The sequence below is a fragment of the Dicentrarchus labrax genome, unplaced genomic scaffold (genome assembly GCF_905237075.1).
Source record: "Dicentrarchus labrax unplaced genomic scaffold, dlabrax2021, whole genome shotgun sequence".
Lineage (NCBI taxonomy): Eukaryota > Metazoa > Chordata > Actinopteri > Moronidae > Dicentrarchus > Dicentrarchus labrax.
This window is the reverse complement of record NW_026136707.1, coordinates 5974807-5988042: the sequence shown is the minus strand read 5'-3', so window position 1 is coordinate 5988042 and position 13236 is coordinate 5974807. Positions and strand designations below refer to the sequence as shown.

Sequence of the window (13236 nt, the reverse complement as noted above, 5' to 3'; positions counted from 1 at the left end):
TACATACACTGAACATATATTTGACTGATGTTGGATCGTCCAGCTCCAAGATCATTTTCAGCCTTGCAGAAAAAAGGACCACTGACTTCAGAAGCTTTAATGTTTAAAACAGGTCCGGTCCCAATAAAAGTCTCCTGGCCTCCATCAGCTCTGTACCAGGTGTAGTTCCTTACTGCTGGGTTGGCAGTACTACTGCATGTCAGAGTCACAGTGCTGTCTTCTGGTACTGGACCAGAGGGACTGACTGACACTGTGGTGTGTTTGGGTGAATCTGAAAAAAAAGGAATTAAACGTAAATATTATTATGTGTTTCATTGTAATTTCTAATATATGTGTTCAATCAAGAGAAAGTTTTACGCAAACAACAGCCAGCTCCCTTGCTGCACCAACACACACTTATTGGACTACCCAACTGAATCTTGAGGGGCTACATGCAACATGTGACCTACGACCAACATGTGCCTCCTCAAACTACTGTGCTTAATGGGTTGACAAGAAAAGCCTCTATTAAATGATTGACTAGCCAGTCATGACATGTGTGTGATATTGTTGGCTGAAAAGTATTATCTAGTATGGTGGAATACAAAAATCTCTTTTTTGATAAACACACAGGGGGTATTAAAGTTTGGCATTTAATTTATCACCTAAATATCTAAATAAACAGATTAATAATAAAATATTATTATATGTGTATCAGTGTACATACAGATAGACATATCGGAGTATATAGAGCATTTTGAGGTAGAAATTTGATACATACACTGAACGTCTATTTGACTGATGTTGGATCGTCCAGCTCCAAGATCATTTTCAGCCTTGCAGAAAAAAGGACCACTGACTTCAGAAGCTTTAATGTTTAAAACACGTCCGGTCCCAATAAAAGTCTCCTGGCCTCCATCAGCTCTGTACCAGGTGTAGTTCCTTACTGCTGGGTTGGCAGTACTACTGCATGTCAGAGTCACAGTGCTGTCTTCTGGTACTGGACCAGAGGGACTGACTGACACTGTGGTGTGTTTGGGTGAATCTGAAAAACAAATGATTACCATTATGGAAACATTATTTGTATTATCAATAGGTGTAATTTGCCCTGATGTTTGTCATGAAATAATGAAGGTAGATTATGCCACGATTTTTCTTCTAAAGTTATAGTGCCGACACCTTTTGTAACTGATGACCCTGGAGTGCAAATACCTGAATAATACAACATGGTATCTAGTATTCCCTATCTTCACTAGTACTTAACAAGTTAAAGAGGAGAGACACCATTAAATAATTGACTAGCTTGTATTAACATGTGCGATATTGTAAACTGAAAAGTATTCACAAGTAAGGTGGAATGCAAAAGTCTATTTTTGGAGAATCAAAATCAAATCAAATCAAATCAATTTTATTTGTATAGCGCCAATTCATAACAGAAGTTATCTCAGGACACTTTTCAAACAGAGCAGGTCTAGACCGAACTCTTTATAACATTAATTACAGAGACCCAACAGTACCACCTTGAGCAAGCACTTGGCGACAAGGGCAAGGAAAAACTGCCTGTTAAAAGGCAGAAACCTAGGACAGATCCTTCAGCTCTAGGTGGGTGGTCGTCTGTCTCGACCAGTTGGGGTGAGAGAGAGAGAGAGAGAGAGAGAGAGAGGCAGAGAGAGAGAAAGAGAGAGAGAGAGAGAGAGAGAGAGAGAGAGAGAGACAGACAGGTGCACAGCAACAACAGTATTGGCAATGGCAATCTAGCAGGACCATGGCAGGAGGCTCCACCAGGATCGACAAGAACCTGCGAGACGACACAGTGGTGCTAAAGTTGGACATTTTAAAATCCTAAACATACCTTACAGGGGAACTTGGCAACTCTAGCCATTTCTTCGCTGGTTTTCACTTTTGTCGTTGCATGTTTTCTCAATGAGCTCCCCCTACAGCTCTGGGACGTATATTTCAAAACACTGTTGTAAAAAAACTCACTTGTGGCACCCTCCTCCCCCTTTCTACCGCTGCTGATGTGCATTTGTTGCCGGGCAACTTTTTCGTGTGGAGCAATGTCTACCGAGGTGGGTAATACATTCATTGTCACTTGTTCTTATAGCTGGCGTGGCTAACTGGTATTGAGGGGGGTGTGTGTGTTTATGTGGAATTGCTGTAAAGCAGTTCGTGTTGCTCGCTTGTTCTCGCTTCTCACGATACTTCCTATTTCCAACTTAACTGGACGGTAGTCCAAAAGTTGCAAGGTTGGTTTTCCGCCTGGGGACGCTAGGGGGGGCGGGGAAAGTCACCATTTTCACCGGAACAGGCCATTTAAGCATCCAAATGATTTCTAAACGGGTTTATTAAGTTGAAATAGTTGCCAAGTTCCCCTTTAAATATTTAAATTAGCCAATTAATGAAAACATATTATTATTTGTAAATCAGTGTACTGCATACAGCTAGACCTATCAGAGTATATAAAGCATTTATAGTTTAAAATTTGATACATACACTGAACGTCTATTTGACTGATGTTGGATCGTCCAGCTCCAAGATCATTTTCAGCCTTGCAGAAAAAAGGACCACTGACTTCAGAAGCTTTAATGTTTAAAACAGGTCCGGTCCCAATAAAAGTCTCCTGGCCTCCATCAGCTCTGTACCAGGTGTAGTTCCTTACTGCTGGGTTGGCAGTACTACTGCATGTCAGAGTCACATTGCTGTCTTCTGGTACTGGACCAGAAGGACTGACTGACACTGTGGTGTTTTTGGGGGAATCTGAAAAAGAAATGATTACATTTATGGAAACATTATTTGTATTTCTTATAGGTATAATTTAATCTTATATTTGTCATGAAATGATGAAGTGAGATTATGTCACAATTTTCCGCTAAAATTATAGTGTCGACACCTTTTTTTTAACTGATGACCCTGGAGTGCAAATACCTGGATAATACAACATGGTCACTAGTATTTCCTATCTTCACTAGCACTTAACAAGTTAAAGAGGAGAGACACCATTAAATGATTGACTAGCTTGTATTAACGTGTGAGTTATTGTAAACTGAAAGGATTTACTAGGAAGATGGAATGCAAAAGTCTATTTTCGGATAACAACACAGTGGTGCTAAAGTTAGACATTTTAAAATCCTAAACATACCTTAAATATCTAAATTAGCCAATTAATGAAAACATATTATTATATGCAAATCAGTGTACTGCATACAGCTAGACCTATCAGAGTATATAGAGCATTTTGAGTTTGAAATTTGATACTTACACTGAACGTCTATTTGACTGATGTTGGATTGTCCAGCTCCAAGATCATTTTCAGCCTTGCAGAAAAAAGGACCACTGACTTCAGAAGCTTTAATGTTTAAAACAGGTCCGGTCCCAATAAAAGTCTCCTGGCCTCCATCAGCTCTGTACCAGGTGTAGTTCCTTACTGCTGGGTTGGCAGTACTACTGCATGTCAGAGTCACATTGCTGTCTTCTGGTACTGGACCAGAAGGACTGACTGACACTGTGGTGTGTTTGGGTGAATCTGAAAAAAAAGGAATTAAACGTAAATATTATTATGTGTTTCACTGTAATTTCTAATATATGTGTTCAATCAAGAGAAAGTTGACCACAAACAACAGCCAGCTCCCTTGCTGCACCAACACACACTTATTGGACTACCCAACTGAATCTTGAGGGGCTACATGCAATATGTGACCTACGACCAACATGTGCCTCCTCAAACTACTGTGCTTAATTGGTTGACAAGAAAAGCCTCTATTAAATGATTGACTAGCCAGTAATGACATGGGTGTGATATTGTTGGCTGAAAAGGATTATCTAGTATGGTGGAATACAAAAATCTCTTTTTTGATAACCACACGGGGGGTATTAAAGTTTGGCATTTAATTTATCACCTAAATATCTAAATGAACAGATTAATAACAAAATATTATTATTTGTATATCAGTGTACATACTGATAGACACATCAGAGTATATAGAGCATTTTGAGGTAGACATTTGATACATACACTGAACATCTATTTGACTGATGTTTGATCGTCCAGCTCCAAGATTATTTTCAGCCTTGCAGAAAAAAGGACCACTGACTTCAGAAGCTTTAATGTTTAAAACATGTCCGGTCCCAATAAAAGTCTCCTGGCCTCCATCAGCTCTGTACCAGGTGTAGTTCCTTACTGCTGGGTTGGCAGTACTACTGCATGTCAGAGTCACATTGCTGTCTTCTGGTACTGGACCAGAGGGACTGACTGACATTGTGGTGTGTTTGGGTGAATCTGAAAAAGAAATGATTACACTTATGGAATATTATTTATATTTCTTATTGGTATAATTTGATTTTATATTTGTCATGAAATAATGAAATGAGATTTTGTCACAATTTTCTTCTAAAGTTATAGTGCCGAAACCTTTTTTGTAACTGATGACCCTGGAGTGCAAATACCTGAATAAAACAACATGGTATCTAGTATTTCCTATCTTCACTAGTACTTAACAAGTTAAAGAGGAGAGACACCATTAAATAATTGACTAGCTTGTATTAACATGTGCGATATTGTAAACTGTAAAGTATTAACTAGTAAGGTGGAATGCAAAAGTCTATTTTTTGAGAACAACACAGTGGTGCTAAAGTTGGATATTTTAAAATCCTAAACATACGGAAACTTGGCAACTCTAGCCATTTCTTCGCTGGTTTTCACTTTTGTCGTTGCATGTTTTCTCAGCGAGCTCCCCCTACAGCTCTGGGACGTATATTTCAAAACACTGTTGTAAAAAAACTCACTTTCGGGCACCCTCCTCCCCCTTTCTACCGCTGCTGATGTGCATTTGTTGCTGGGCAACTTTTTCGTGTGGAGCAATGTCTACTGAGGTGGGTAATACATTCATTGTCACTTGTTCTTATAGCCGGCGTGGCTAACCGGTATTGAGGGGGGCGTGTGTGTTTATGTGGAATTGCTGTAAAGCAGTTTGTGCTGCTCGCTCGTTCTCACTTCTCACGATACTTCCTATTTCCAACTTAACGGGACGGTAGTCCAAAAGTTGCAAGGTTGATTTTCCGCCTGGGGACGCTAGGGGGGGCGGGGAAAGTCACCATTTTCACCGGAACAGGCCATTTAACCATCCAAATGATTTCTAAACGGGTTTATTAAGTTGAAATAGTTGCCAAGTTCCCCTTTAAATATCTAAATTAGCCAATTAATGAAAAGATATTATTATATGTAAATCAGTGTACTGCATACAGCTAGACCTATCAGAGTATATAGAACATTTATAGTTTAAAATTTGATACATACACTGAACGTCTATTTGACTGATGTTGGATCGTCCAGCTCCAAGATCATTTTCAGCCTTGCAGAAAAAAGGACCACTGACTTCAGAAGCTTTAATGTTTAAAACACGTCCGGTCCCAATAAAAGTCTCCTGGCCTCCATCAGCTCTGTACCAGGTGTAGTACCTTACTGCTGGGTTGGCAGTACTACTGCATGTCAGAGTCACAGTGCTGTCTTTTGGAACTTGACCAGAGGGACTGACTGACACTGTGGTGTGTTTGGGTGAATCTGAAAAAGAAATGATTACACTCATGGAAACATTATTTGTATTTCTTATAGGTATAATTTAATCTTATATTTGTCATGAAATAATAAAGTGAGATTATGTCACGATTTTCTTCTAAAGTTATAGTGCCGAAACCTTTTTTGTAACTGATGACCCTGGAGTGCAAATACCTGGATAATACAACATGGTCACTAGTATTTCCTATCTTCACTAGTACTTAACTAGTTAAAGAGGAGAGACACCATTAAATGATTGACTAGCTTGTATTAGCGTGTGATATATTGTAAACTGAAAAGGATTTACTAGAAAGGTGGAATGCAAAAGTCTATTTTTGGAGAAGAACACATTGGTGCTAAAGTTGGACATTTTAAATTCCTAAACATACCTTAAATATCTAAATTAGCCAATTAATGAAAAGATATTATTATATGTAAATCAGTGTACTGCATACAACTAGACCTATCAGAGTATATAGAGCATTTTGAGTTTGAAATTTGATACATACACTGAACGTCTATTTGACTGATGTTGGATTGTCCAGCTCCAAGATCATTTTCAGCCTTGCAGAAAAAAGGACCACTGACTTCAGAAGCTTTAATGTTTAAAACACGTCCGGTCCCAATAAAAGTCTCCTGGCCTCCATCAGCTCTGTACCAGGTGTAGTTCCTTACTGCTGGGTTGGCAGTACTACTGCATGTCAGAAGTCACATTGCTGTGTTCTGGTACTGGACCAGAGGGACTGACTGACACTGTGGTGCGTTTGGGTGAATCTGAAACATAAATATTATTATGTGTCCCTGTATAATTTGTCACATATGTGTTCAATCAAGAGAAAGTTGACCACAAACAACAGCCAGCTTCATGCTGCACTAACACACACTCATTGGACTACCCAACAGAATCATGAGGGGCTACATGCAATATGTGACCTACGACCAACATGTGCCTCCTCAAACTACTGTGCTTAATGGGTTGACAAGAAAAGCCTCTATTAAATGATTGACTAGCCTGTATTGACATGTGCTTGATATTTTAGACTGAAAAAGATAGACTAATAAGGTGGAATCCAAAAATTGTTTTTTGATAACAACAGAGGAAGTGTTGAAGTTGGACATTTTAAAATCCTAAACATAGTGACATTAAATATCTGATTGTGATGGGTAGCGTTCCCTCCCCACTCTAGTTTAGCCACACCCTGCAATCATTGATTGTCAGCAGGTGAGGCTAATCACTTCTCAGTCCTTAAATGTAGCTGTGTAGCAGTCAGCAGTAGGTTTTGCCTCACCCTACCCTGACTCTACACTTGTTTGAGGGATGCCGATGCCCAACTAAGGTGTAATGGCAGCAATATGGGAGCTAATTGAAGGTAGTTGCTGCTCCCTCCACTAGAAGAGTGTGGTGTCTATGTGCCAGATCCTAGTTGGATAAATTGTTCATGTAACTCGCAATAGGAATTTGAACATGGTGTCTGTTCCCATGACCTAGTCTTCTGGCTACTGCTGTTTTTGCCCTTCTACAAATGTATTTATTGTATATGGTTACCTTGTTTTACTGTGTAGATTGTTAATTTTTGATAGTTGGTCTGTGTTTTCTTGGTTAATTTAGTTGTCGGATTTATTTGTCATCTTTCATAAACCAAACTTGTGAGTTAATGATATAGTGGGGCTCTTTTTAGTGTTTGTATAGGTGGGCTGTCATACGCTTACAGGTGGCGGGTTACTGGGTGGAAGGTTTCCCCCTGTCTGGGTTCTATGTGCATGCTTACGTTGCTGTGTATTCTAACTATGTGCTTTATTGTTTTGCAGTGTGTGTGATCTCCTCTTCCCTGTACCTACTGGTGGTGGTGGTGACCCCCCTTTTCTCACTCCCTCATTCATGTAGGCCTCCCTGACAGCCCCCCTCCCCTCCCCCTTGTACTGGTAATTACCTGTTTAGTGAATATAAGTATATTTTGGTAATAAATCGTAAATTTTAACCTGTCCCAAATTGTTTTTTATGAGACTGAAATTAAATCTGTGTAAATAAATTTAGTGGTGGAAACTGGAAATTCTCATCTCTGCTCCTTTTTCTCTGTACTATAAGAACCTGTGAAAGTGGGTATTCTCTGGGTGAAAGTCCCAGGGTGGCGTTGTCGCACTTGCTGTCAGGGCGCTTAACTGCCTTGGTCACATAAACAAATGTATTTACAAATTATTATAATATGTAAATAAGTGTACTACATACAACTAGACCTATCAGAGTATATAGAGCATTTTGAGTTTGAAATTTGATACATACACTGAACATCTATTTGACTGATGTTGGATCGTCCAGCTCCAAGATCATTTTCAGCCTTGCAGAAAAAAGGACCACTGACTTCAGAAGCTTTAATGTTTAAAACAGGTCCGGTCCCAATAAAAGTCTCCTGGCCTCCATCAGCTCTGTAACAGATGTAGTTCCTTACTGCTGGGTTGGCAGTACTACTGCATGTCAGAGTCACAGTGCTGTCTTCTGGTACTGGACCAGAGGGACTGACTGACACTGTGGTGTGTTTGGGTGAATCTGAAAAAGAAATGATTACAATTATGGAAACATTATTTGTATTTTTTATAGGTGTTACTTGATCTGACATGTTACATGAAATAATTAAGGTCGATCATGTCCAGTTTTTCTTTTGAAGTTATGGTGCCAACATCTTTTTGTAACTGATGACCCTGGAGTGCAAATACCTGAATAATACAACCTGGTATCTAATATTTTCTACGGTCACTAATACTTAACAAGTTAAAGAGGAAAGCCACCGTTAAATAATTGACTAGCCTGTATTAACATGTGTGTGATATTGTATACTGAAAAGGATTAACTCTTAGGGTGGAATGCAAAAATCTCTTTTTTTGATATATAGTCAGTGGTGCTAAAGTTGGACATTTAAAATCCTAAACATAGTGACCTTAAATATCTAAATTATTAACAAAATATTATTATATATAAATCAGTGTACATACAGCTAGACCTATCAGAGTATATAGAGCATTTTAAGTTTGAAATTTGATACTTACACTGAATATCTATTTGACTGATGTTGGATCGTCCAGCTCCAAGATCATTTTCAACCTTGCAGAAAAAAGGACCACTGACTTCAGAAGCTTTAATGTTTAAAACACGTCCGGTCCCAATAAAAGTCTCCTGGCCTCCATCAGCTCTGTACCAGGTGTAGTTCCTTACTGCTGGGTTGGCAGTACTACTGCATGTCAGAGTCACAGTGCTGTCTTCTGGTGCTGGACCAGAGGGACTGACTGACACTGTGGTGTGTTTGGGTGAATCTGAAAAATAAATATCATTTGTATGTGTTACATTGTCAGTTATAAGTCGTAATATCTGTGTTCCCTGGAGATTGAATTAACCTTGATCATATTCATCCTGGTAAAGCATCATTGTAAAAGAAAGTTGACAGCAAACAACAGGCAGCTTTCTTGCTGCACTTCCACACAACAAAATGACAAATAAGTGATTTGTATTATTTAAAGGTGTAATGTAATCTGATATTTGGAAATCAAGTAATTTGTCATGTTTTTTTGTGCTGACCTCTTTTTTACAAAAAGCTTTATATATAAAAATTGTCATCAAAATTACTTTTCTGCTAATCTTTTGTAGAAGATTTGACTTATTCAATTAAAATTGTTTCATGATGAATTGAAAAACAAACAAACAAATGAACTTACATGAAATATCAGCTCTTAAACTTGTGCTGACAGATGACTCAGTGCTGCCATCTTGTTTGTTGTAGACGGCAGTACAGGAGATTTCCTGTCTGTGATGGAGGTGAGAAGCAGTGAAGATCACAACAGAGGTCTTGACTTTAGTTTTGTCCTGATTCTCCTCCAGTGTCTCCTGACTGTGACCCAGGCTGGGGGTCCATGTCAGAGTTGGAGGATGAGACAGACAGGGAGCTGGAGCAGAGCACTTCAAACTCACTGAGGTTCCCTCCTCCACCTCCAGTGTGGACGGAGTCAGAGTCGGTCTGAGAGGATCATCTGGTGGGAAGGTACATTTTGACCAGTCAGTAAAAATGTAATTCTTCTTCATATTTTATATGAATTGCAAGGTCAAGGCAGTTCTACATGAGAAATTAATGACTGAAGTGTAAATAACTTTAAAACATACCTTTGACTGTAATGTTCAACTTTTGTTCATTAAAATTTAGTTTCAGGCGATTGTCACATTCCAGTCTGAGGTAATATTTGTTGCTGTGTTCAGGTTGCATGTTGTTCAGGGTTGTGGTGCAGTCTCTTTTTGTTAAGTCTCCTGTCAATTTTCCTTTTATTGTAGACGATTGTGGATTGCTGCTGTCAAACACAACAACATGTTGTTCATTTTTCCACATTGCTTTACAGGTTCCATCTAAGTTTGATCTAAAATCGGCCTTTATACAAAAGGAGCAGGGGATGGTCACACAGGATCCCTTCAGAACCTCTAAAGTCTGCGGCATGATGACCTTAAACGGACCTGAAACACAAGACATAAATGTTTTTAAAAAGAAGAAGTTAATACTACTTTACAGTAATGAGGAGTTTAATGTGTTGTCTTTCATTTTAGCCTAATGTTAGATTTTTACTTCTGGCAATCAAATGTGCTCTTCAAAAATCATAAAAGTGGTGTTCCTTTGTCTTTACTACTTTACCAGGAACCAGGGCGATTCAAACTTCCGGGTTGGTTAACAAAAATAAATCATACCTTGAGCACTTTATACCTTTATTCATAAAATAATCCAAAATCCGGACTGTAAAAATCTGCTTTGGTCTCACAGGTTTTTTTTTCTGGATGTTTTGATAAAAATACAAAATTTTCGACTCATCATATTGAAGTTTTAAGAAAACGGCAGGAGAATAAATGTAAAGCTCACTGCATCCTTCATTTGCTGTAGTATGCATTACAGATATTGTTATACTGTAGTTTGGATACTTGACTAACTTTGTGTTATTATAGTTTTTAATAGTTTTCATAGTTAAGGCATCAGTAGTGTAACAGTCTAGAGGGGACAATTCTTCACAATGGAGCATGGAGGTCGCTGTTTTCCAAAGTGATGGATTTCACATTTAAACTAGAGCTGCAACTAATGATTGTTTTTATTTTTGATTAATTTGTTGTAATTTAACTACTGATCAATTAGTCATGTAGTCAATTAAATGTTGGCATACTGTATAAAATGCCAATATTCCAGAGGATAAGTTAATGTCTTCAAATAGCCTGGTTCCTGATCAACGGTCCAAAACACAGAGACATTCAGTTTACAATGATATAAAAGAGACATAAGCAGCAAATCCTCATATTATGAAAACAAAAATGTTGAATGGATGAATTGATTAATTATTTCAGCACTGGTTCAAAATAAGACTTGAAAAGTAAGGGACATAGATCAATTATAATGTTTAAAATGATTAATTACAGCAGAGGAAAAATGAACTTACATGAAATATCAGCTGTTAAACTTGAAATCGTCAACATTCTTTTCAGTAATCTTGTGAATATTTGACTCATTCAATTAAATTGTTTCATGATGAATTAAAAAAAAACAAGGAACTCTGAAATATCAGCTGTTAAACTTGTGCTAAGAGATGACTCAGTGCTGCCATCTTGTTTGTTGTAGACGGCAGTACAGGAGATTTCCTGTCTGTGATGGAGGTGAGAAGCAGTGAAGTTCACAACAGAGGTCTTGACTTTAGTTTTGTCCTTATTCTCCTTCAGTGTCTCCTGACTGTGACCCAGGCTGGGGGTCCATGTCAGAGTTGGAGGATGAGACAGACTGGGAGCTAGGGCAGAGCACTTCAAACTCACTGAGGTTCCCTCCTCCACCTTCAGTGTGGACGGAGTCAGAGTCGGTCTGAGAGGATCATCTGGTGGGAAGGTACATTTTGACCAGTCAGTGAAAATTTAATTCTTCTTCATACTTTTTGAAAAATATGATTAATGGTAGAGAACAAGGTCAAACGAAGTTCTACAAAAACTTTAAAACATACCTTTTACAGAAATTTCCAACTTTTGATGAATAAAATTTTGTTTCAGTCGATTGTCACATTCCACTCTGAGGTAATATTTTTTGCTGTGTTCAGGTTGCATGTTGTTCAGGGTTGTGGTGCAGTCTCTTTTTGTTAAGTCTCCTGTCAAATTTTCCTTTTATTGTAGACGATTGTGGATTGCTGCTGTCAAACACAACAGTCCCTTGTTCATTTTTCCACATTGCTTTACAGGTTCCATCTAAGTCTGATCCAAATCCGTCCTTTATATCAAAGGAGCAGGGGATGGTCACACAGGATCCCCTGAGAACCTCTATAGTCTGCGGTATAGTGACCTTAAACTCTCCACAGTGGACACCTGAAACACAAGACACAAACCTGTGAATGATAACAAGGGAATACTATTTTACAGAAATTAAGAAATGTTATCATTTGGTTGCTGTGCTAAAATCTATAGCAGATTCTGCTTTTGTTTTTTTCTAAATGTTTAAATAGAAAGACATTTTTTCACCCATCAAATTAAATTTCTCAAAAAAAGGTGGCAGACACTTTTGTTCCTCACTGCTTTTCATTTAGCGCACCACATATTACAGATACTGTTATACTATGTGAAGATAACTTGCATGGTTATAGTTTTCATAGTTTTATAGTCGTGGATCCAAATGTGAATGAACTTTAACTCACTCTGCAGCAGACAGCCAATGAGAAGGAGAGTCAGAGCTGCAGCCATCTTTGTGTGTCAGGAGAGGCAGAAACTCTGGAGATTACACATGGAACAATTCACATCTTTAGTACATTTCATCCCATATTAACCCTTACAGTAGGGTTCATTTAGAGGCTAGTATTTGATTTATATCTGCAGAGGTTGCAGATAGAGAAATGTTTTGCGACTCTTTGTGTCTATCTCTGTTTCTCATGAGGGTACGGTGACACAACATACCTATTTATTATTCGTAAAGGGAAAAGGGAATGTATTACTGCCTTCCTTTAAAAACTTTCTTGCAAATTTTCCCAAGCCTTAATGAACTGAAAGCTAAACCGTTTGCAAAAGGAAAAATGGACAAACATACAGTTGTCTTTTTATTTCATCTTTTCTGTTCAATTATAAAACTACTGTTTGTTTTGCACAATTATTTTCAACAGTCTAAAACCTCAATCGAACAGCAGCTTAAAAGTTTCAAATAGAAATTTTGCCACCTTACACATAGTTTGTCTCTTATTTTTTCAGCTTTTGAAATCGTGCACTGTAATTGGTCACTGTAAAGTGACCTGATGTTTATATTTTTATAATTTTATAGTGTATTTAAATTAAATGTTGATGATTAAATTTGTGTCATATAGAAGTTATGACGACTTACATTTTCTTCAGGTCATCTGAGCAGACAGATCAACGACGTATGGAGAAGTGAAGTTCCTTCACAGTTGTGCTGCTTTTTCAAACAGCCTGCAAGAATTAACTTTAAAATGAGGAAGTCACCAAAGTGCACATGTGTGATTATTGTGTATTTCTCCTGTTAAACCATCAGTATAACGCTCTGTGTAACCACCCTATTAATGTAATGTCACAAAGTTGACAGCAAACAGCCAGCCTTTTTGCTATGTTTCTGCACTGCCACCCACCTGTTGGACCAGGACACTGAATCTTGAGGCACAGTATATGGCCAACACCCAACCTGTGCCCCCTATAAAATATTGTTTTCACATCACAC

The 13236-nt window shown here is 38.2% G+C and overlaps 1 protein-coding gene and 1 long non-coding RNA gene across 2 annotated transcripts in view; both read right to left on the bottom strand.

Annotated features, from left to right (window-relative positions):
* LOC127366964 (sialoadhesin-like) overlaps positions 1 to 13236 on the bottom strand; it is an 88203-nt gene that overhangs the window by 5845 nt on the left and 69122 nt on the right. The window contains exons 17-23 of the mRNA XM_051406440.1: positions 8628 to 8724; positions 7812 to 7866; positions 3992 to 4255; positions 3239 to 3502; positions 2473 to 2736; positions 761 to 1024; positions 8 to 271 (exon numbers count right to left, since the gene is read on the bottom strand). Of these exons, the coding sequence (XP_051262400.1) occupies positions 8 to 271; positions 761 to 1024; positions 2473 to 2736; positions 3239 to 3502; positions 3992 to 4255; positions 7812 to 7866; positions 8628 to 8724 (1472 nt within the window). The remainder of the gene's footprint in view (positions 1 to 7; positions 272 to 760; positions 1025 to 2472; positions 2737 to 3238; positions 3503 to 3991; positions 4256 to 7811; positions 7867 to 8627; positions 8725 to 13236) is intronic.
* On the bottom strand, positions 11746 to 13068 carry LOC127366969 (uncharacterized). Its single transcript, XR_007885416.1, has 3 exons — positions 12886 to 13068; positions 12212 to 12284; positions 11746 to 11885 (listed from the first exon to the last, which is right to left on the bottom strand). It is a non-coding gene; the product is annotated as an uncharacterized LOC127366969 (long non-coding RNA).